Genomic DNA, 23,430 nt, shown 5'->3' with positions numbered 1-23,430 from the left:
TGTCCCATAGTCTATCCCTGAATGATTACAGATGGTGATGAAGACTACATGTTTCCTGTTCCAAAGCAATAGCCCATAATCTAGCAACACCACCAGGTGAGTTTTAAAGAGAATTTCCATAACGTTCAAATTTAATACATAAATTGGTGTTCTTTCAAAACACTGATTTCAAAATGCCAGCAAAATAATTGACGTTATAGTTATGAAAACATCGCTTGCCTTCGTTACATGCCTGCATAAAGGAATTTTCGTTGAATCACATTTCCAAATGTGAAATGGTCACATACATTGGTAATCCAGACTACAAGAAATAAGTTCACTATGTTAACTTATTTTAAGTAAAAATAAGTTCTAACCTGACCAAGTTCTTCATTAAGGTCTGATGTGTTAACCAGGGCTCCTTCATTGATTTCTTCATCATAAAAGTCCTTATCCCATGAAATGAAGAAGGAGCCCAAGAATTTTTGCATTTCTACTGTGACATACATGGAGACAGGAATGATAAAGTTGAACAGAACCATAAATGACAGGAAGTCGGTAAACATTTTCAAAACCTAAACAAAAGAAATAGTTCATGCTGATTATATGCACAGTTCCATCAAGCAAGTGTAATATAAACTTTCTATCTTTTAATTTCAACGCTGAAAGCACTGCTCTTCCCAATGACACTGTACCATTGGTAAACATTTTCACAGTACATGAAAACAACATTTACAACACACTGAATTTTGTCACTATTCTTCAGCGAATGTACCTTGACTTAACACTTTCCACTTCCTTAAGTTCTCTGCTCCTCCCACCCCTCAATATGAATGTAGGCACCCATTATGTTCCTATCATGATATATCACAAGTTCATAATATATTAACATGTCAGACCTTCTTGCCCAATTGCTTAAAACTCTTAACCAAAGAATTAAAAACAAGGATAGATGCCTAGGGTTAAAACAAAAAGTTCTAACATTTCTTAAACAGTTAATGCTTGGGGCTACCATACAACCAAGAGAAAACCCAAATACCAAAGGTATCATTATCTGAGCAGCATTTCAATAAAGGGTGTCTCTGTTACAATGTGCTAGGGTTAAAATTTTCAGCATAAAACAAATTACCTTCAAAGTCTCCCGCTCTTTCTGGGTCTTTTGGTTATACCAAGGTTCATCGTTATATGGGGTACTTTGCCAAACATACTTTAGAGTAGTGCATACTGCAGCTTTGGTCAGTAAGATAAATAAATACACAATCAGGAAGGCATTAATGGATCTGAAAAATAAGATGTTATGGATTTAAAAACCATTTAATTACTTAAGATATCAACCAGGTATAGACTAAACTGTTCAGTTTTCTAAAGCTTCTCCTGTGTACGATGTGTAACCATAGCACAGACCTGTATGGATGAACCTGTTATCACTGCTAACGCGTTATTCTTGAGTGGGAAAATGGAAAAGCCAGCCCTAGCCCCAACCCAAAGTGCAATGGCTCAACACACCTTTAGTAAGGACCCTATAAAGTGACAGAACGCACACGCGCGCGCACACACACACACACACACACTACCTACTCCATCCTTATAGAAGGAGTAGATTGTTTCCATTTCCCTGAATCCTAAAGGTTTGGAATAGAGGGTAGAGGAGCAAATGTGAAACCTGAAAGCTTAGTGTGGATTCTTTTAGTCTGAAAGTACAGCTATGGAGAGGGTATCACTGATACACTGGATATCCATGCCAACAGGAGAGTGAGGTCTGTGCCAGTGGCGACTAGCTTGAAGGTGTGTGTCATGTACCACTTCAATATCTGCCAGGAGACTATTATCTGTGTTGTACAACCTCCTTACATATAGCAACAAGAGGACCCCAAACCATTATCCAGCAGCAAAAGAGAATAAATTTCAACTAAACCCTGCCCTTGAATAGCTAAGTGAGCTTAGGTAAATCACTTATCATCTCTACGACTATTTCTCTATCTATAAAGTGGACAGGCTAACAGGAATTACTCTGAGTTGCTCAGAGGATTAAACCAAATCAGACATACAAATCACTGAGCAGTTTCTGGAACACAAAAAGTACTCAAACTGGTAGCACTATTACAAGTTATGTTGTTTTTGCTTATGGTTGTTATTTAGAATTACTGAGAAGTAACAATTTCAGTTCAATAACAACTAAAGAAATTGTGTTATACACTAACTTTTCAACAGCAGAACGTTTCTGAGATTTCCCTTGGTAGTTCAATGCCATTTTGGTTTCCATTCCAGTGTAAACAGCAACTCCTAAGGAATAACAATATGATGAAAATTAGGTTTCCAATGAGATTGCCAACCCAACTCCCCACCCAGTTGGATCTACCAATTCTTTCACTCTATAAAAGTAGGAATTCTAAACTCTCTTCTATTCACCAGTTGATATATCATTTATAGTATAATTTTAATTCTACATAGTTTGTCATAGTTTTCAAGTTAGTTTACCATCTTATAAATTCCCAACACCTAAAAATAGGCTTAGATTAAATGGAATTAAATGCCATGTTCAATTTTTAACCGCACTATTTAGGCACAGGCTTTAAAAGACATATTTCAAAAAAAAAGACATATTTCTAGTAAGTATATCTTAAAAAACGTTCACCATATATCTTCTTGGTATTTTTTAGTGTAGCTCCTTTCAACAAGAGATTTTCAGGTCCCAAAGACCTAAACAAAAAATGAACACAACTTATCCAAACAGCCCAACAAATAGCACCATCAACTTTGGTGACATATTTTGCCCTAACATACATCTGTCTCCAAAAGGTTCAGAATGTATCTGTTTACTCATATCATATGCTTACTAACACAGGACCAGCTGAAAGATATTTCCCTCTGAAGTTACTTGAGGGTACAGCACAGATGGAAGCACACACAGTACAGGAATAGCCAGCAACACACAGAGGTAAAGAGATGCATAGAGATAAAAGGATTATGAGTCACAGACAGCAAGACAAGAACGGGACAGAACAGCAGACATCAAGAAACAGAAAGAAAAGGTGACAGTAAAAGGCTGGGAAAGCAAATGTCAAGGTGGGAAAGACACACTGCCATATTTATAGAGAGTAAACACGCCTTTCGGGGGATCATTGGGCACCCGGTGTTTCTTTAACCTCCTTTTGAGTATTGGCTATAAAGGCCAAGTGGAAAAGTTGAGATAATTAACTGGATGATAGAAGAGGGAAGAAAACACCCCTTGTTCCGTGAATTGTTACATTATAAATGATTAAACCTTTCATTTTACTTAAGTCCAGCTAATTCTCCCAGCATTTTATCTCCTGCCTAAATTACTCTCCCTTAACACACTGTTCTCCAGATATACTTCCAATATTGTCAGGCACTGCACAGCCAAGGACAATAAATACAGTGCTTAGAACATATTTGGGATTATTGGTCAAAGTGTCTGGAGCTCTACAATTTTAGAAACCCTCAGCATCACTTCCAACACCACCCCCTTCCCAGGACACACACACTCTGAGCTGCTACCAATCACAAGGTCAGCTACTTAAGACCCATTAGTGGCTAGTTACTCCAGGGTTATTCACCTTTACATCCCTTTCTATAGAGGAAAGTATTCAACTATTTTAATGGGCTTAAAAGAGAAACATTGCTCCCCCCAAAAGGACAGATTAAAGGAATTATAAACTAACCTGGCAACAGCTTCAAGACTATTACTATAGATACTGATTCGGCCAACAAACCTGCAAAAAGAACATAAAAGCACACGTGTTTCTATATCTAGATAAAATCTATTTGCCCCAAATATGGGAATGAATCAAAATACAAAAAATGCAAGTAGAGATAAGACAATGAACTACGAACACCTATTGTCTTTCTTTTTAAAAAAAGTTAAGTTGAACCAATATGGTATGTAACATTTTCAACTAATTTTAAAAATATTATGGATTATAAGAATGTAAACAAAGATTCTAAATTGATTTTCAAGATCTACTTGGCACCGTGCATGCACACATTACCCCTCTCATCTATACTCCACATAAATAATTGGTTTCTATTTCACATTCATGTGAAGAAAGGTTTCTGGTGCTAAAGCAACTTTTAAAACCATTAGTTCAGTAGTTCTTTCACTTGAGCATGCATCAGAATTACTGGTGGGCTTCTTAAACCACAGATTTCTGGGCCCCATCCCCAAGCTTATGGTTCAGGTAAGAATGTGAATCTGTATTTCCAACAAGTTCCCAGGCGATGGTGATGCTGCTGGCCTGGGATCACCGTTTGAGAACCACCCGCATTAGGGAACACTTGATTACCATCTTGGAAATTTCCAAACTGTCTTGCAGCTGATCTGAATACTGAGCTTGATCTGACCAAGTGATCAGATATATGGCTATGCATATGGTAATCTACATTTCTGAAAAATAGGGTAAAAAGCTCTAAATCCTCCTTAACAAGAATGTTATGAGTATTTTATAACTTACATTAGAATTTTTTCAGAAAAATTGATTATTACTAAACACACAAAATATGAAGGTCTGCTCATTCATTCATCATGTATTAATTGCACCATTACTATGCTTGCTAATAAGCAAGAAAAATGTGTTCCTTGCCCTAAAACAGACAATCAGGCAATTACAATGTAAGTGATGACCGCTAGGGTGGTGGAAGTACAAGGTATTCTGAAGTCACATACCAAGGGTACTCAATCTAGTCTAGAGAAATTAGGAATAACCTTCCCTCACTAAAAATCTCCTTCATATTTAAGGTAACTGAAATTTAGGAGTTACCCTATGAATATGCAAGGATGTATATTACTGTCTAACTCAGGCAAAATCAGTCACTCCCTTTTCTGTGATTCTATGGGCCTTTTACTCACCTTCATTATCTCACTGTACTGTAAGCCTAGCTTTACTGTTTTATCCCCTTTGCAAACTGTGAGTTCCCTAAAGGCAGGGAACAGCTATTTTGCTTTGTGATTCTAAGTTCCTACTATCAAGGTAGATACAGAAGAAGAAGGGAAAAAGGAAAGAAGGAATGATGGGAAGGAGGGAGGGTATTATTCATGTAGTAGGATGAATACTTTGTTTTTCCACTACTGGGCACTGTTGTAAGCCACATCCCGCCATTTGGTCCCCTATTATGACCAACAGCATTCATTAACTAGATGGCTGGCATGAGTGATGGATGCCATCTGTAAAGGTGGAATAGAATATAATTAATTGGCCCACTTGGGGATAAAACATATTATTCTATCCTCATTAACACCATGCTCTAATCAACCAAAGTAACCAGTCTTAAAAATCAAATGCCAAATTTTTGGACAACCCACAATGACTGTGAATGAGTAAATCGACTCCAGAAAGCCTAACTATAGCAAAATAGAGGAAATCACACCATTTCACTGCTCCCTCAACTTAACTGTTCACTTTGGACAAGAAACAGCCTATATACAATACTCAGTTCATCATGATCCTCATAAAAAAGGGCGAAGTGCCTACTAATTGCATGGCTCCATATCTCCTTCTCTCTTTAATGTTGGATGACACGTAAAGTGGTTTATTTTTGTTTTAATTAACTCTGGCTAATGCATGAGTTTGATAGATCAGCCTTACGGGATTACATAATCTTAAAATGTGATGGATGGCCATGTCTACAAATAACAATAATAAAAGAAAAACCACAAGTAAGATGCCTGGGCCCACAATGATTTATCTTAGGCTGGTAGTGAACAAGGCTGATTTGATTCATTTGCCTGCCAGAAGGAAGGAACAGCTCATAAAAACACAAATGCAAGGAGGCTGGTAAATGGTGGGTGTTTCTTTGCAATACTGGCGGCAAAGAGAAGCAAAGCCATCAGACAGCAGTAAAATGAAACCAGGTAACTCTTACTTGTAGAGGTCAGGTTGAGGCTGTTCACATTCAATTGCTGCTCTGAGGGTATCAATGGATTCGGCTGTACACAGTTCAATGGTGTCACGTACCGCATAATGTGTCTAGATGTAAGCAGAAGAAAAAGCAAAAACAGCCCCCCCCAAAAAAGTGTAATCGTATACCCACTTGATTTCATGAACACTGTATGTATGTTTTTAGTAAGAGGCTTTGGCAGAATGATACAAATATTGATGCACATTTCCAACTAAATAAACTTGATGGTATTATTCTTAAAATATATTACAAATAATTAGAACGATAACTCTGCTACAAGGGGATTTCAAAGATAATGAGAAAACTAAAAACTTTTCTTGATACTGACAGCAGAGAGAATTCCATTTGCAGCATGCATATAATTAACTGAAAACCCCATGAAAAATTTAATGCATTTTTTTCTCCTATTTATAGAACTGAGACCTATTATTTTGCTCACCATAGTGTATGGTGATGTTAACATACACATAAGAATTGAACATAACCCTTTTGGTCATAAGAATGCTAACATTTTTGCTAACAGAAAGAAAAAATTCATCAGTAGTTTCCATTATACAAGCAGCAAAATTAATGATCTTGAAAATGCTTTGAGTGGCTACAATTTACGTAAGGAGCAGGGAGATGATGTGTCTTGCCTTAGTCAGACAGTTAGAATATTCTACTAATGTATATTATGTACTTACTTGATTGACCCAGAACTCAAGGCAGGCTCCAATGAACCCATTTATAAATCATCAAAGAAGGGCTGATGCAGATTCAAAGACTGCACCACTTATGCTGAGGGAAAGCTGTTGCGCACAGTCTTCGGAGAATATTATGGATCTGCCTCAGCTACATTTGAAACTATCTCCTGACTTGGAAAACCTATGTACTTTTAGCTGATTTATCAGATCAACTTAATTGGAAAATGAAACCACTTGAAAGTTTTCTGCCTCTAAACAACTTTTTCCCTATTAGGAAATCTTTAGGTAGATTTCTCGATTTTTATCTTGACATTCCCTCAAATACAACTTTGTTCTTCAGTAGTTTAAATGGGACTAGTTCATCACCATGCCCCTGAAGAAAAAAATTAGTTATCTAACAGGCATTTAAGTTCCTTTCCCACATACTGAGTCCTGGTCCTCAACTCCAGATGGAATAAACAAGCAGAGGAAAGCCCCCAAGGATACAACACAGAGGTGAGCACATTAGTATTCTTCCTTAAAGGCAGCATATAGAGGATACATGTTCACGCTCTGTGGAGCTCTGGATGATAGCCAAGAACTGACAGTGCCGGAAAGTACCAAGGACATAACTTATCCCCCAGTTTGAACAAATTTACTCTAACACATTTATAATTCTTCCTAGTTGAAATAAAGCAAATATTTGTCAAACTACACCCTAAGGTATTTTTAAAAAGTAATCAATCAAACCATTCCAGGTTAGATTTTCTATATGCCAGGAATAAACATTTTTTTCAAGAAGATAGTCATCACTTTAAAAATAAAAACAGATCAAACTGTAAGGTTAGAGTACCTTAGGGTGAAGTTATTTTCATAGTTATATAGTTTCAGCCTAAGACTACTTTCATTTTTAAAAGCCTAAATAAAATATTGAATGGGTTAGTGTCAATATGAAATGCAAACAGTGCTATCAAAAATGTGGTGGCTTTTATTTGGGGTGTGGATTTCCTCACCCAACACCACCCTTTCCCCCAAAGTTGAGTATTTGCTTAGAAGTTCAAAGACAGTTATATAAAAGCTGTCTTCAAATACAACACTTACACAAACAGGAAAAAAATAAGATAAAAGATTAGGGGGCAGTGGGATGGAGTATTGTATGATTAACTATCCTGAGCTCAAAATGTTTAGGCAAGGTTTAATCTCCATTACCTTGCAATTGGATTCCCCATCAAGACTTGCAGTAGTAACATAACAGGTTCCATCAATTGTGCAGGATGATAGAAGAATAAGATCACAGGGAAAGGTTTCATCTGCCTGTACTTCTACTACATCACCGACCTAGCATAGAGAGCAAAATAAATATAAATATTCTTAATTCCAAACAAAGCATTCATTATACCTCAAACTAAAGTCAAAACAGTAGCAAAAGACCTCTCCTCCTCTAGGGCTTAGACTGTCTCAGCATCCTATACCATGTGAAAGGTCATGAAAGAATATCACTCAACATTCAGAATCCTCTTTAAGGTTACAATGACTTAGGATGCTTTTAGATTACCTTAGTATTGAACTTTAATCTCTAACAAATGATTTCAGCATCCAGGGACCCTTTTGCTCTCTGTTGTTTCTGGCATTGGTGTTTGATAAGAGAATGGCCATTATCATTTCATGAATGAATCAAGAAAATCTACACATCTTAACTTGAGCACTTCATGAGCACTGGTCAGCCACATTCCCACTCTGCATCACTCTGCCTTCCAAGTGATAACAGCTATTATTTTGGGGTCATAGTTCTCTCTTCAGTGCTCAGAAAATCTCGCTTAGAGAGGTGTTTATGTTCCCCATAACATTTGAAAATACTTTTTTCAAATAGGTCAAATAGGTCATTTTCCAACAATTCATCTGCTATGAGCAAGTACCCAAAGCTCAAGTAGAGGAAAAACATGAGAGAAGAAACCACGAACCATTTCTAGCGCATAACTTAATAATGTAGGAAATAAATCATGATGATTAAAACACAGATCTTCACTACTTGACTTTATGTCCCAGCTCTGCCACTTAACTATATGACCTTAGGTTAAGTGTCTTTGATGATTGCAACTACCTCATAGGATTGGCTGGAGTATGAAATGAGGATACGGGTAAAGTGTTTCGTAAAGTGCCTGGCATATATTCACCCTCTGGTAGTTGCTAATTATAATTATTACTAATACCCTACAACTGCTTTACTTCCAACTTATGAATAGTCATAAAATTTTTTTAGAAGGATGTAAGAAATTATCCAGCCCAGTGCATTCCAACATTTTCCATGCCGTGGCACACACAGAAAACGACAAGTAACCCTTTTGTACAGCACTTCCAGATAAAGGGAGGAGGCTGCTGGTGACAGAAGACAACCCACTTTAGGAGAGAGTCAGTCACAATATCTGGCTCACCAACTCTGGCACACTGGTTGTGAAATGCTGAACTAACAAATGACACACCTGCCTTCCAATTGCTACACACAATCTGGCAGATGAAGATGAGGATTTCAAGGTCTATTCAGGAACAATTTTATTTTCTTTGCCAATCTTAATCAGTAGCCAAGAGCAACAGTATCAATAATGGAACTAATTTGTAAATAATATTTTATTTTCTTGGATCTTTCCTTCCTCACATACACAAACACTTCTGTTGCTTACACAAAGCCACAATCTATGCTTAAATACACAGAAGAAAAATAACAAAATCCTAAAGCATCTTAGAAGAACGGAACATGATTCTCAGGCACTGATAAATAAAAACCACAAACAGAATTTCTTCTACAACATTGACAATGATTCGCTCAGATATGAAAAGATCCCTGCACCTGGAGTGCAAGTTAAGGCTGGTAAGATGGACAGGGGCCAGATCACAAAAGTCCTGACAGGTCAGGGTCAGGGGTTTAGGCCTCACCCTGAAGGCAAGGGGAGACTGGGAAAGGACTTTTAAAGAAAGGGAACAACATGGTCCAGTTAGACAATCAACTCTAGAGTTGTTTCCACTTAGCATGTACAAAGCCACAAGAGAACATCACTATCCCTTGTCATAAATATTAGGAAAAGCCAGATAATCAACAGAATCATATTTTTTTGGAGTTCATCAGAGAGCTGAGGTTGCAGGGCAACCAAATGAACTGAATTTCAAGGGTGAAAAGTCCCTCTGAGGAGAGAGAGGAGAAATAAACTGTTTCACAATTGACGAAGCACAGGAGGAAGAGACGACTGCCATAAAAGTGCCTAGGAAGAAAATAACTAGATTTTTAACCAACTGTAAAAGGCTTGGTAGGGGCCAACGTGACAGTTTCAAACCTCTGCAAGCCTGAGAGAAAAGAGGAGACCATAAGCACATATCAGTTCTCTACAGGCATCCACTGAGTGCTCATGAGATAGCATGAGGACAGGAGGCCTAAAAGAGCCTTCCTCACTGGTACAGGCATACAGGTTGTGAATGACTGCTGTGGAGGAACAGACATAAAATATGCTACAACTGTGGACCCTTCTCTCATATGAGGTAAAAGCCATCTGTGCCTAAGAGAAAGGCAAGAAATCCTCCCGGGCACAGTCTCAATTCAGGGTAACGTAACTACTGCTAGTGGGGAGATAGAAGCAAAGCCATCTGCTGCTGGGGATGGGACAGGAAACCCCCTCATATTGAGGACCTAGCACTGATAAAAAGGAGAGTACTGAGAAAGTTCCACCCTGAGGCAAAGGTGCCTAAAACCTGCCTAATACTGAGATGGAGTAGGAGAACCAAGAAACCAGTCTGTTCCCACCAGGAACCCCAAGAAAGAGCAATCTACCACTGGGGGAGAAGAAAGGGCGTAGAGAGAGGCATTCACTGTGTCTCAGGAATGTAGGACCTGCTGAAAGCAGAGAATGGAACAGGGACACTGAGAAAAACCCTGTGGCAGCCCAGCATTGCAGGCATTTAAAGTCCAGTGGTGTACTGAAAGCATCAACAGCTACAGCAAAATCCAAAGCCAGCCAGCTCCTTACCAGACTGACTCAACCCCCAACACTGATGGGCTGGCTGACAGAATAGGTGTGCCCACTACAGGCCACAAATACAGGTTACCTGCCTCGGTCTCCAGCATTCTTTTACATGCACTGCCCAAAATTCAATTTAAAAAAAATGAGATGCACAAAACCAAGACAAAAATGACCTATCATCGAAAGATAAAGGTGTCAATAGGACCAGCCTCAGAAATACTCAGATTTTGGGGCTTCCCTGGTGGCGCAGTGGTTAAGAATCTGCCTGCCAATGCAGGGGACACGGGTTCGAGTCCTGGTCCGAGAAGATCCCACATGCCGCAGAGCAACTATGCCCGTGTGCCACAACTACTGAGCCTGCACTCTAGAGCCCATGAGCCACAACTATTGAGCCCACATGCCACAACTACTGAAGCCCACATGCCTAGAGCCCGTGCTCCACAAGAGAAGCCACCACAATGAGAAGCCCGCGCACCGCAACAAATAGTAGACCCCGCTCGCCGCAACTAGAGAAAGCCTGCGTGCAGCAACAAAGACCCAACGCAGCCAAAAATCAATAACTAAAATAAATTTTTAAAAAAAGAAATATTCAGATTTTGGAATTATGAAACAGGGATAGAAAAACAGCTATGATTAAGATATTAAACTATTTACTGGAAAAGGTAGACAACATACACGTGCAGATGAGGAATTTGGGCATAAATATGGAAACTCCCAAAAAAAGGCAATTGGAAAAGTTAGAAATGAAAAACATGTTATCAGAGGTAAGGATATCCTTCAATGGGCTTATAAGCATACTGGATACAAAGGAAATCATCAGTAAACCTGAAGAAACTCTTCCAATATTTCTAATGCCAAAACCCATACTCTTTCCCTTACAAATACCTGTATTTTTCCATTGGAATTCCTCAAGGCCTGTTTCTCTCCTCTATGTTTTATGTGATTCCATCCAAATTTCTGTATCCACCTAAAACATCTCTGAGCTCCAGGCTTGACAATTCCATCTGGCTGTCTAACAGGAATCTCAAAATTAACATGGCCTGGGACTTCCCTGGTGGTCCAGTGGTTAAGACTCTGTGCTCGCAATGCAGGGGGGCCAGGATCGATCCCTGGTCAGGGAACTAGATCCCGCATGCCACAACGAAGATCCCGCGTGCCGCAATTAAGACCCAGCGTGGACAAACAAACAAACAAATAAATATTAAAAAAAAATTAACATGGCCCAAGCTGAATTCCTGATTTCCCTTCATCCCCACCTTTTCCCCCAAACCTATTCTTCTCCAGCTTATTTAATAGCACCAGCATTTAAAAAAAATTAATTAATTAATTTTGGGCTGTGTTGGGTCTTCGTTGCTGCACACGGGCTTTCTTTAGTTGCGTCGAGTGCGGGCTGCTTTTTCTTGTGGCGCACAGGCTTCTCATTGCAGTGGCTTCTCTTGTTGCAGAGCACAGGCTCTAGGCGCACAGGCTTCAGTAGTCGTGGCATGCGGGCTCTAGAGCTCAGGCTCAATAGTTGTGGCGCACGGGCTTAGTAGCTCTGTGGCATGTGGGATCTTCCCAGACCAGGGCTCGAACCCATGTCCCCTGCATTGGCAGGTGGATTCTTAACCACTGCGCCACCAGGGAAGCCCCTAGCACCAGCATTTTGTTTAATAGCACTATTTAATGCACCTAGTTGCTCAGGCCAAAATCAAGGAGGCTATCTTTATTCTATTTTGCTCTTTTTCTCCCTCCTTACATGGAATACATCAGTAAGTCCACACATTACCTCCGAAAAACATCCTGAATACATACATTTATTTTGATCACGAGACAGGAGGGACAAAGTTGTGCTTACGAGCATGGATGCCATACCCAGACTTGCTTCAATTCAAATCCCAGCTTTCCCACTTACTAGTTGTGGACAAGTTTCTTAACCACCCTATGCCTCAGTTTCATCATTTGTAAAGAGAGGATAACAAAAGTACCTATTTCATAGGACTGCTGTAAAGTAAGGATTAAATGAGTTAATAGAATGTAAAAGGGAGTGCCTGGCATATTTATGTAACATATAAATGTTAACAACTATTTTTACTGTTATTATCTCTTCTACTATCATTCTAATATAAGCTCTTATCATCATTTGCTTATACTACGGCAGTAGCCACCTAACAGGTTTCCCTCATTCTACTTTTGCTCGTGCCTCTACTGTGCTCACTCTCCAGAGTTGTCTTTTCTTAAAAAATAAGATCAAGTCACCCCCTAGCTTTGAAAAACCCTTCAAAAAATTCCCAATGCACTGAGGATACAGAATAAGTCACTCTCCTGCTTAACAAGAGTCCCCACACTTCCCAGCCAAGCAATCAAACACTTGGACACTTGTAGTTTATAGGCATCTCTTTCCACACACAAATACTCCAGAACGGGCTCAATCAAAGAGCATTTCACACAACAGCAAAAACTGATGTAATTCAGATTATACCTGGTTGAGGTCAGCCTCAAGGAGAAGTAGCCTGGTGAGGAAAGGTGGAAGATGGGGGTCCTTCTAAGGCAGTGGGGGGTGACAGCAAAAACAGAAAGAGGAAAGGAGAGAAAAGGAGAGTTGTGGGAGGCTTTTACTTGCTTTGCAATTTTACTTTGTGCCCTGGGAGCAACAGATTTAATGCTATGAATCATTTATGCTGCCTTTGGTTCTTATGTGAACAAAAAGCTGAGTTTCTACGACTGGTTTGAAAACTTCAGATCCTAACCACTCTAATTCATCACAAGGTCCTCCCTCTGGGATGCAGAGAACAGAGAAAAGAAAAAAGAGTGGAAGAAAGACATTTTATGTCAAACTTGGGTAACCCTCCCACTCTGTAGCCTTCCTCCCATCTATAAAAGATGCAAGACAATTTACTTATTGCTGGGGATATGGACAACTTATGCCTGGAATTCCGGGTATTTAATAAATAATTCAGCAGTGATAATACTTGATAAACATATAGGGAGGAGAGTATCATTTTGTATGAATTCATACCACAGCACTGAATCATTCTGGAATGGTATTTTCACCTACCTTCTTCTCTTTCTGTTCCATATATCTTGTTCCCTTTTTCTGGAGGATTTGATTTCCATTAGGTTCTATAATTTAATCCATATTCACATAGAAACATTCTTTTAAAAATAATACAAAATTGACAAACAACTTTGGAAGACTAACAAAATTAGAAGATTAACAAAATTGACAAACCCTTAGCTAGACTAAGAAAAAAAGAGAGATGCAAACAGCTAATGAAAGAGAAGACATCACAACTGATGGCAGAGAAATAAAAAGGATTATAAGAGGCTACTACAATTATATGCCAATAGATAAATACCTAGAAACATACAACCTACTAAAACTGAATCACGAAGAAATAAAAAATCTGAGTAGATCCAAAACTAATGAGAAGATTGAAGCAGGAATCAAAAACAGAAGAAAAGCCCAGGATCAGATGACTTCACTGGAGAATTCTACCAAGCATTTAAAGAAGAAATAACAATCCTTCCCAATTCTTCTAAGGAATCAAAGCGCGGGGAACAACCCCAAACTTATTCTATGAGGCCAGCATTTCCCTGATACCATCACCAGAAAAAGACAGTACAAGAAAACTACAGACCAATTTCCTCAACGAATACTGATACAAAAAATCTGAAAACACTACCAAATCAAAATCAACAGCACATTAAAATGATCATACACCATGACCAAATGGGATTTATCATTGGGATCCAAGGATATATATATGAAGATCAATCAATGTAATGCAACACATAAACAATGTGTTGCATGATCATCTCAGTCAATGCAGAAAAGGCATTTGGTGTAATTCAACACCCTTTCATGGGCTTTCCTGGTGGTGCAGTGGTTAAGAATCCGCCTGCCAATGCAGGGGACACAGGTTCGAGCCCTGGTCCAGGAAGATCCCACATGCCGTGGAGCAACTAAGCCTGTGTGCCACAACTACTGAGCCTGCGCTCTAGAGCCCGCGTGCCACAACTAGTGAGCCGCACACCACAACTCCTGAAGCCCCTGTGCCTAGAGCCCGTGCTCCGCAACAAGAGAAGCCTCCGTAATGAGAAGCCTGCGTACCATAATAAAGAGTAGCCGCCACTTGCCGTAAAAAGAGAAAGCTGGTGCACAGCAACAAAGACCCAATGTAGCCAAAAATTTAAAAAATTAAAAAAAAAAAGTCTACACTATCCAAAGTGATCTACGACTCAATGGACTTCCTATCAAAGTGTAATGGCATTTGTTTCAGAAATAGAAAATAAAAATCCTAAAATTCATATGAAATCTCAAGGAACCCTGAGTAGCCAAAACAATCTTGAAAAGGAAGAACAAACTTGGAGGTCTCACATTCTCAGATTTCAAAACGTACTACAAAGCAACAGAAATTAAGACTGGCATAAAGACAGATACATAAGCCAATGAATAGAGAACCGAGAAATAAACTCTTGCATATAGGGCCAAATGATTTTCAGCAAGGGTGCCAAGACCATTCAATAGGGAAAGGACAGTCTCTTCAACAAATAGTTTTAGAAAAAATGGGTATCTATATGTAAAAGTATTAATAGAGTTGGATTCTTACATCACATACAAAAATTAACTTGAAATGAATGAAAGACCTAAATGTGAGACCTGAACCCATTAGACTCCCAGAAGAACATGGAGAAAAAGCTTCAGGACATTGGACTTGGCAATGACTTCTTGGACATGACACCAAAAGCACAGGACAAATATCAAAATTAGAAAATGAGAATACATGACCAAAGTAAACAATCAACAGTGAAAAGGCAACCTACAGAATAGGAGAAAATATTTGCCAATCATATATCTGATGAGGGGTTAATATCCAGAATATATAAGGAACTTCTACAACTCAACAACAAACAAATACCCTGATTAAAAAATGGGCGAAGGACTTGAACAGACATTTCTCCAAAGAAGATATATAAATAGCCAATAAGCACATGAAAAGATGCTCAACATCACTAATCATTAGGGAAATGAAAATCCAAACCAAAACAAGATATCATTTCATACCCATCAGGATGCCCATTACCAAAAGAACAGAAAAATACAAGTGCTCAAGAGGACAGGGAGAAGTTGAAACCCTTGTGTAATCTAGACACTAACATAAAATGGTGCATCCATTATGGAAAACAGTATGGAGGTTCCTGCACAAATTAAAAATATAATTACCATACGATCCAGAAATTCTACTTCTGGGTATATATCTAACGTAATTCAAAGCAAGATCTTGAAAAGTTACTTGTATATCTGTGTTCACTGCAGCATTATTCACATGGCCAAGAGGTAGAAGGAAGCCAAACGTCCATCAACAGATTAACTGATAAAGAAAGTGTGGTATATACATACAATGGAGTATTTACATAGCCTTAAACAAGGGGAAATCCTGTCATATGCCACAACATAGATGAACCTTGAAGACATTATGCTAAGCGAAATAAACCAGTCACAAAAGGACAGATACTATAGTTCCCTCTCACAGGAAGTATCTCTCTAAAGTAATCCAAGTAATAGAAACAGAAAATAGAAAAGTGTGTACCAAGGGTTAGAGGTTTGCTGTACAACAATGTGAATATACTTAACACTACTGAACTGTATACTCAAAAATGGTTAAGGGCTTCTCTGCCAGAGCAGTCGTTAAGAATCTACCTGCCGGGACTTCCCTGGTGGCGCAGTGGTTAAGAATCTGCCTGCCAATGCAGGGGACACGGGTTCGAGCCCTGGTCAGGGAAGATTCCACATGCCGCGGAGCAACTAAGCCCGTGCGCCACAACTACTGAGCCTGCGCTCTAGAGCCCGCGAGCCACAACTACTGAGCCTGGGTGCCACAACTACTGAAGCCCGCATGCCTAGAGCCCGTGCTCCACAGCAAGAGAAGCCACTGCAATGAGAAGCCCGCGCACCACAATGAAGAATAGCCCCTGCTCGCCGCAACTAGAGAAAGCCTGCGTGCAGCAACGAAGACCCAACACAGGCAATAAATAAGTAAATGAATAAAAAAAAAAAAAAAAAAAGAATCCACCTACCAGTGCAGGGGACACGGTTCGAGCCCTGGTCCAGGAAGATCCCACATGCCGCGGAGCAGCTAAGCCCGTGCGCCACAACTACTGAGCCTGCGGCTCTAGAGCCCGCGAACCACAACTACTTAAGCCAGTGAGCCACAACTACTGAAGCCCATGCGCCTAGAGCCCATGCTCCACAGCAAGAGAAGCCACCACAATGAGAAGCCCACACGCAGCAACAAAGACCCAATGCAGCCATAAATAAATAAATATTTTTAAAAAATGGTTAAGATGGTAAATTTAGTATTATGTGTTTTTATCCCAATAACACAATAAAATAAAAATAAATAAATAATACCTTAAGACTAGGATAAAATATTTAGAAAAGACCCATCTGATAAAGGACTGTTATCCAAAATACACTAAAAAAAACCAAAAAAACTATTAAAACTCAACAATATGAAAATGAACAATCTGATAAAAAAATGGGCCAAAGACCTAATAGATACCTCATTAAAGAAGATATTCAAATGGCAAGTAAGCATATGAAAATATGTTCAACACCATATGTCATTAGGGAATTGCAAATTAAGACAAAAATGAGATACCACTATACACCCATTAGAACGGCCAAAATCCAGAACACTGACAATGAATGCTGGCCAGGATATGGAGTAACAGAACTCTCATTCACTGTTTATGGGAATGCAAAGTGGGTAGCTATGTTGGAGACAGCCTGGAAGCTTCTTATGAACTAAACATACTCTTACCATATGATCCAGTAATCACACTACTTGGCATTTACCAAAATGTACTGAAATCTTACGTCCACACAAAAACCTGCACATGGATGTTTACAGCAGTTTTATTTGTAATTGCCAAAACATGGAAGCACCCAAGATGTCCTTCAGTAAGTGAATGGATAAACAAACTGGTACATCTAGACAATGAAATATTATTTAGTGCAAAAAGAAATGAGCTATCAGCTAGTGGGAAGCAGCCGCATAGCACAGGGAGATCAACTCGGTGCTTTGTGACCACCTAGAGGGGTAGGATAGGGAGGGAGGGTGGGAGAGAGGGAGACGCAAAAGGGAAGAGATATGGGAACATATGTATATGTATAACTGATTCACTTTGTTATAAAGCAGAAACTAACACACCATTGTAAAGCAATTATACTCCAATAAAGATGTTAAAAAAATAAAAATAATAATTTGGACAAAAAAAAAAAGAAATGAGCTATCAAGCCATGAAAAGACGGAGGAAACTTAAATGCATTATTACTAAGTGAAAGAAGCCAATTTGAAAAAGCTACATACTGTATGATTTTCACTACATGACACTATGAAAAAAGGCAAAACTATGGAGACAGTAGAAAGAAGAGTGGTGACCCGGGTTGGAGGGAGGGATGAATAGGCAGAGCACAAAGGATGGTTAGGGCAGTGAAATGATTCTGTATGATACTATAGTGTATAGGTCATTATACATTTGTTCAGACTCACTGAATATGTAACACCAAGAGTGAACACTAATCTAAACTATGGACTTTGGGTTATAATGATGTGCCACTGGAGGTTCACTGATTATAACAAATATGCCCCTCTGGTGAGGGATAATGATTATGAGGAAGGTTGCACCTGTGTGGAGAAAGGGGTGTATGTCAACTCCATAATTTCTGTTCAATTTTGCTGTGAACTTAAAACTGCTCTAAAAAGTAAACCTTACTATTAATTAAAATAAAACCTGTTGGGAACAAAAAATATTATTTGATGTGGACAAGTCTAAAATTTTATCGACAGGACTCTTATTGGGTAATATGAAACAATGATTAATTTGGATAAAAAATTAAATTGCCTGAGATATTAAAAAATAACAATACTTTAGAACTATCATACGCTGCTGGTGAATATAAAATGGTACATAGCTGCTGTGGAAAACAGTTTGGTGGTTCATGAAAAAGTTGACCATAGAGTCACCACATGACCTAGCAATTCTACTCCTACGTATATACCCAAAATAATGGAAAACAGGTGTTCAAACAAAAACTTGTACATGAATATTCATACTACCAATATTCCTAATAGCCAAAGGTAGAAAAAACCTAAAATGTCCATCAACTGATGAATGGATAGACAAAATATGGTATAGCTATATGATGGAGTATTATTCAATCATCAAAAGGAATGAAGTATGGATACAACATGAATGAACCTCAAGAACATAACAATAAGTGACAGAAGCCAGACAAAGGCCACATAGTGTATGATTCCATTTATATGAAATATCTAGAATAGGTAAACCCACAGAGACAGAAAGGAGATTAGTGGTTGCCAGGGCCTGGGTGAGGGAGGAATGTAGCATGACTACTTAATGGCTATGGGGGTTTCCCTTTCCGGGTGGTGAAAATGTTCTGGAACTAGACAGTGTTGATGGTTGCACAGCACTGTGAATGTACGAAATGCCATTGAATTGTACATTTTAAAATGATGTGTTCTTACTGTAATTTTAAAAAAGAATGAACTACAAAACTTAATACCTTGATTTTTTCACTCTCTTTTCTCACTCGCTTTGCATTTTCAATAATGTAAACAGTGCTCTTGTTGACTTCATTGTCAGCTCTGTGCCTCAGCCAATCCTCATATCCCTAGAAGGATAAAAGTAAGGACATAATCAAGCTCACATAATGAAGTAAAATTGTTAATAAATTTCTATAACCCCCTCTATGAGTCACCAGCAGGTATTTATACTTACAGTATTAATTTCAACTCAGAATGCTACAGAGACAACACTGTAAATTTTTGCAGCAAAAACTAAGATATGCTTTCAAAATATCCCTTATAGCTTTATTGCGTTAAAAGGTGTCTGCATTCTATAGGTAAGTATTAATAAAAACACAGGCATTCTTCAATTGTGAAGGATATGATTTATTTTTCTAATTCTGCTCTTATTCAAGTTAATGTTAATTTTTTCTACTCTTTAATTTGAAAAAAGTTTTATTTTCTTATAGAGCGAATCACTTAAATATGTTCTTGTATAGTAGACCGCTGGAGTGATCATCTCTGAGGAAATATAATTCCTCCCCAGGGACAGAGAATAGAAAAGGCAAGGAGGATTATTTTGGAACAGTATCTATCTAAAACTGTTGTTTTAGAGAACGACGGTTAAACTTCTCCACTGACTTGGTGACAAAAAAAAAATACAAATTGTTGTTCATTTTTTAGAGTTAGAAGTAATCAGAGTTCATTTTCCTTTGGGCTTCCTTTGGTCTAGAGTAAATTTAAGCCAAAAGAACTACGGATGGAGGGCGTTCATTTGTTTTAGCATGATCTCCTTCTTTTTTTACATCACTTTGCTTTCTTTCTTTATAATAATGAGTGTACCTTTTCAAATCTAACTGTGTGAAAAATCTCTTGATCGCCTTCCCCTTTTTTTCTCAGCTGCTATATATTCATTCCTCTTCTGTCCTTCTTTATGGCAATGCTAGGCTATCACTTCATATGGTACTTTCTGTGATGTCAGTGAGGAAAGAAAGGCCCCAACATGAACTAGTACTGGGAGTAAACTGAATCAGTAAGAACTTTTGAAAACCATACAGGCTATTCTTAGAACCAGCAATTCTATGATGTTAAAGAAAATAATCCTAACAGCCTAAGGAAATAACATTCCAAAAGTCTTTATATAGCAACCAAACACTTGATAAAATATTCTTGCAGTTCCTGGTAAGCAAGATAGAAGACCAGATAAACCCAAGAGGAAAGATAACCATGTTCCCAATATTGTTAAGCAAACAGTTTGGAAGTTTTGGGGGATACTTTTTAAAGTACTTTTGGTAAGTACTGTCTAAAAGTATCCTTGTCATCTGTCAGGTCCTATGGACTCTCCGATTACATGATAAACATTGCTAACCCACCCCTTCACCTCCAGTTTCCTGTTTCCATTTTCTATTTCATCTGGAATTTTTCAAAGGCACTATCATAAACTGTGGCAGGTATGAACTTTGACAAGAAACAAGAATAAAAGTCTCTTCTACCCATGACCCCCTTCAGCAGCATCAGGAAAGACAACAAAATTAAAGTAAGAAACTCAAGTATGCTCTTGAGTTCTTTGCTATAGGCAGCAATTTAAAAAGTCCACAAGAATGGGAATTTTTCAGACAGATATAGCACAATGAAAAATGTAATGCACATTAAAAATTCACCTCTCACTTCCCCACTGAGCTGCACCTTCTACTTGCTCTCCTTTTAGGGTTATATTCCCCCCTCGCCACACACACACACACAAATAGGAAGAAAGGAGCAAAGAAATTAAAGATGCACCTTACAATAATTTTCATGTGTTTCCAATAAAAACCAAATATAAACTAAATTCATCAAGGATACCCACCCGATATAAATGTGAAAAAGAACCTTTGACAATGAAATTCAAATCAGACAGGACTGAAATGCAAGTACAATTGTAAACTAGAAATTTACCTGTTTGATGGCTGTAACAGTTATAACAAAGAAAAGTGGAAGTCCACTGGTAACTGGGCTAGTTGGTGTGTCTACTGTGACCTAGGTAAAGAAATTAAATTGAAAGTAAAATGAAAATAAGTCATTAACTCATATGCAGCACTTACATGCTACAAACATTTCAGACAGAAATGCAGACAAAACACATTCCGGTAGCAGGGTGAATGTTAACTTTCATTAAAACAAAAGCAATCCACATAGCTGTAAGTTTAAGAAAATAGTTCTAAATTTAGGCTTAGTTTTCATCCCAGCTTGAACTAACCCCTTGACTGAAATACATCCATTCATTTACCATCTATTTGTTGAGCACCATTCTGTCAGCCTCTGTGCTATTACCAGCCAGGCTGTAGAGATGCTGCTTTATTTTAAACAAGATGGAGAAAAGTCCCTGCCCTCACAGAACTGGCAGCGTACAGTGAAAACCAGATATTAAAACAAGTGAGACACTGAGATTTGAAGAGTAAATATAAGTCAACTAGATGGAAGGGAGGGCCTTCCAGGTGCAGTGAAGGGTGTATAGAAAGTCTCTATGGTAGGAGGGCATGTGGCACCTGTAAGAAAATAAAGGAAGCCAGCGGCAAGAGAGCATGTGGTATGAGATGCAGACTAGTCTAGATGTTTTACTAGAGTTTTCTAGTAAAAGAGCTACTTTAGAAATATGTAAAATCACATATATCTTAAAATATAATATTAGTACTTTAACAAGTCTTATTATAATAAGCCCTGAAACAACTTTTTAATTACAGGGCATTTTAAGGTTAGAAATGGATTGAAACTTGGTTAAGGAAATTAAGTTTCTAATGGAGCTCTTACCTGTACAAGGAAAATGATGAGAAAATAAAAATTTGCAATTCTTCTAAACTGTTCAAACAGATTCTTTGGGAGGAAATTCCAAAGTGTATACTGTAAGGGGAGAAGAAAAAAAAGATTATTAGAAAGGAAACTTGAAAAATATTAATAATAATGACTCATGATTCCAAATTATCACAACACTTTGAAAGCATGTTAAAACCCAAACCTCAAACATATGAATAAGCGTGTACTTAGAGGTAGAGTATATAAACATTCTCTTCAGGAGTGAAGTTTTCACTTGGAGCATTCCAATTGGGCCATCTAGTCCCACAGCTTTGCTTTCCCCGACCCGATCTAAATTATGTTCCCTGTTATCTGCTCTCATATCATCCTATACTTCCCTGATAACACTCGTTTCAGTGAATAATTATATGTGTGCATAATTTAATTAAAGTTCCTCCCTCAATAGGCAATGAGATCTATAAGGGCAGACCTCATCTGTCTTTTTATTACTTTTTCTCCAACACCTAGCACAATGCCTGACATAAAGTAGACAATAAATTAGTTGGCTGAGCTAACCTCTGGAATCTTGATCATCATCACAAGTATAATTCTGTCCCTATCACCGCTTCCCACTTCTGTGACAGCTGAGGTGTACACATAACCTTGGGTCATAGAGGGCTTTCATTTTAATCAACAACGCACCACCCTGCGCTTTGTTAACTGGTAATAGGTAAAGGTTTCAACGCTAAATTGTACACTGGCAGGTGGAGAAAACTCTTGGGCCAACTGTCAAATCACAAAGACCTTCTTTCTCACTGATACCTTAAGCTCAAGGACTAGGTAATTTTAAAATCACCAGAAGTTGGATTTTCTAGATGTCTTAATAAAGAAGACCAGAAACCAGAAAGAAAGAAATGTTTCTTTTTTTTTTTTTTTTTTTTTGCGGTACGCGGGCCTCTCACTGCCGCGGCCTCTCCCGTTGCGGAGCACAGGCTCCGGACACGCAGGCTCAGCGGCCACGGCTCACGGGCCCAGCCGCTCCGCAGCATGTGAGATCCTCCCGGACCGGGGCACGAACCCGTGTCCCCTGCATCGGCAGGCGGACTCTCAACCACTGCGCCACCAGGGAAGCCCAAGAAATGTTTCTTAATCTAAAGATCTAAATTTATACTTGAATGGTCTCCATATGTGAGAAAATGTCCATTATATTAGGTGGGGTGACTGAAAAAGCCAAAGTTGTAGAGCATGATACGACAGATGGGGATTTACTACTAACCTCTCTTTAAAAGGTGTATGGGCTCAAGGTTCCGCTAACCTAGAAGGTTCTTCCCCCAGCGTTCACAGAAGTGCCTCAGGGAAGCCCATTCAAAATGAAGTGCATAATCGTGTGTGGATGTGTATCACTTGGGAGAAGAGAGTCCACAGTTTTCAGGTTCCCAAGGCAGCTTGTGACCAAAAATAAAAGGGATCAAAACCACAGATCCAGTCACTTTGAAGCTGCCGTAGTTCAGATCAGCACTTAAC

General features: G+C 38.6%; 1 protein-coding gene and 1 non-coding gene across 8 annotated transcripts in view; one reads left to right on the top strand and one right to left on the bottom strand.

Annotated features, from left to right (window-relative positions):
* Positions 1-23,430, bottom strand: part of ATP11C (ATPase phospholipid transporting 11C (ATP11C blood group)) — a 168,951-nt gene that overhangs the window by 64,758 nt on the left and 80,763 nt on the right. For 6 of the 7 annotated variants that reach the window (XM_027092390.1, XM_027092394.1, XM_027092392.1 and 3 more), the window contains exons 3-12: positions 21,925-22,014; positions 21,073-21,153; positions 19,137-19,244; positions 7,767-7,895; positions 5,860-5,963; positions 3,663-3,713; positions 2,615-2,679; positions 2,181-2,262; positions 1,109-1,259; positions 357-554 (exon numbers count right to left, since the gene is read on the bottom strand). In XM_027092390.1, the coding sequence (XP_026948191.1) occupies positions 357-554; positions 1,109-1,259; positions 2,181-2,262; positions 2,615-2,679; positions 3,663-3,713; positions 5,860-5,963; positions 7,767-7,895; positions 19,137-19,244; positions 21,073-21,153; positions 21,925-22,014 (1,059 nt within the window). The remainder of the gene's footprint in view (positions 1-356; positions 555-1,108; positions 1,260-2,180; positions 2,263-2,614; positions 2,680-3,662; positions 3,714-5,859; positions 5,964-7,766; positions 7,896-19,136; positions 19,245-21,072; positions 21,154-21,924; positions 22,015-23,430) is intronic. The other variant, XM_027092391.1, reaches the window with a different exon arrangement.
* TRNAA-CGC (transfer RNA alanine (anticodon CGC)) lies at positions 11,613-11,685 on the top strand. Its single transcript has one exon. It is a non-coding gene; the product is annotated as a tRNA-Ala (tRNA).

The sequence above is a fragment of the Aethalodelphis obliquidens genome, unplaced genomic scaffold (genome assembly GCF_003676395.1).
Source record: "Aethalodelphis obliquidens isolate GAN/ISIS:26980383/991018 unplaced genomic scaffold, ASM367639v1 scaffold78, whole genome shotgun sequence".
Taxonomy (NCBI): Eukaryota; Metazoa; Chordata; class Mammalia; order Artiodactyla; family Delphinidae; genus Aethalodelphis; species Aethalodelphis obliquidens.
Note: the sequence above shows the minus strand (reverse complement) of the source record. Positions and strands in the feature narration are given on the sequence as shown.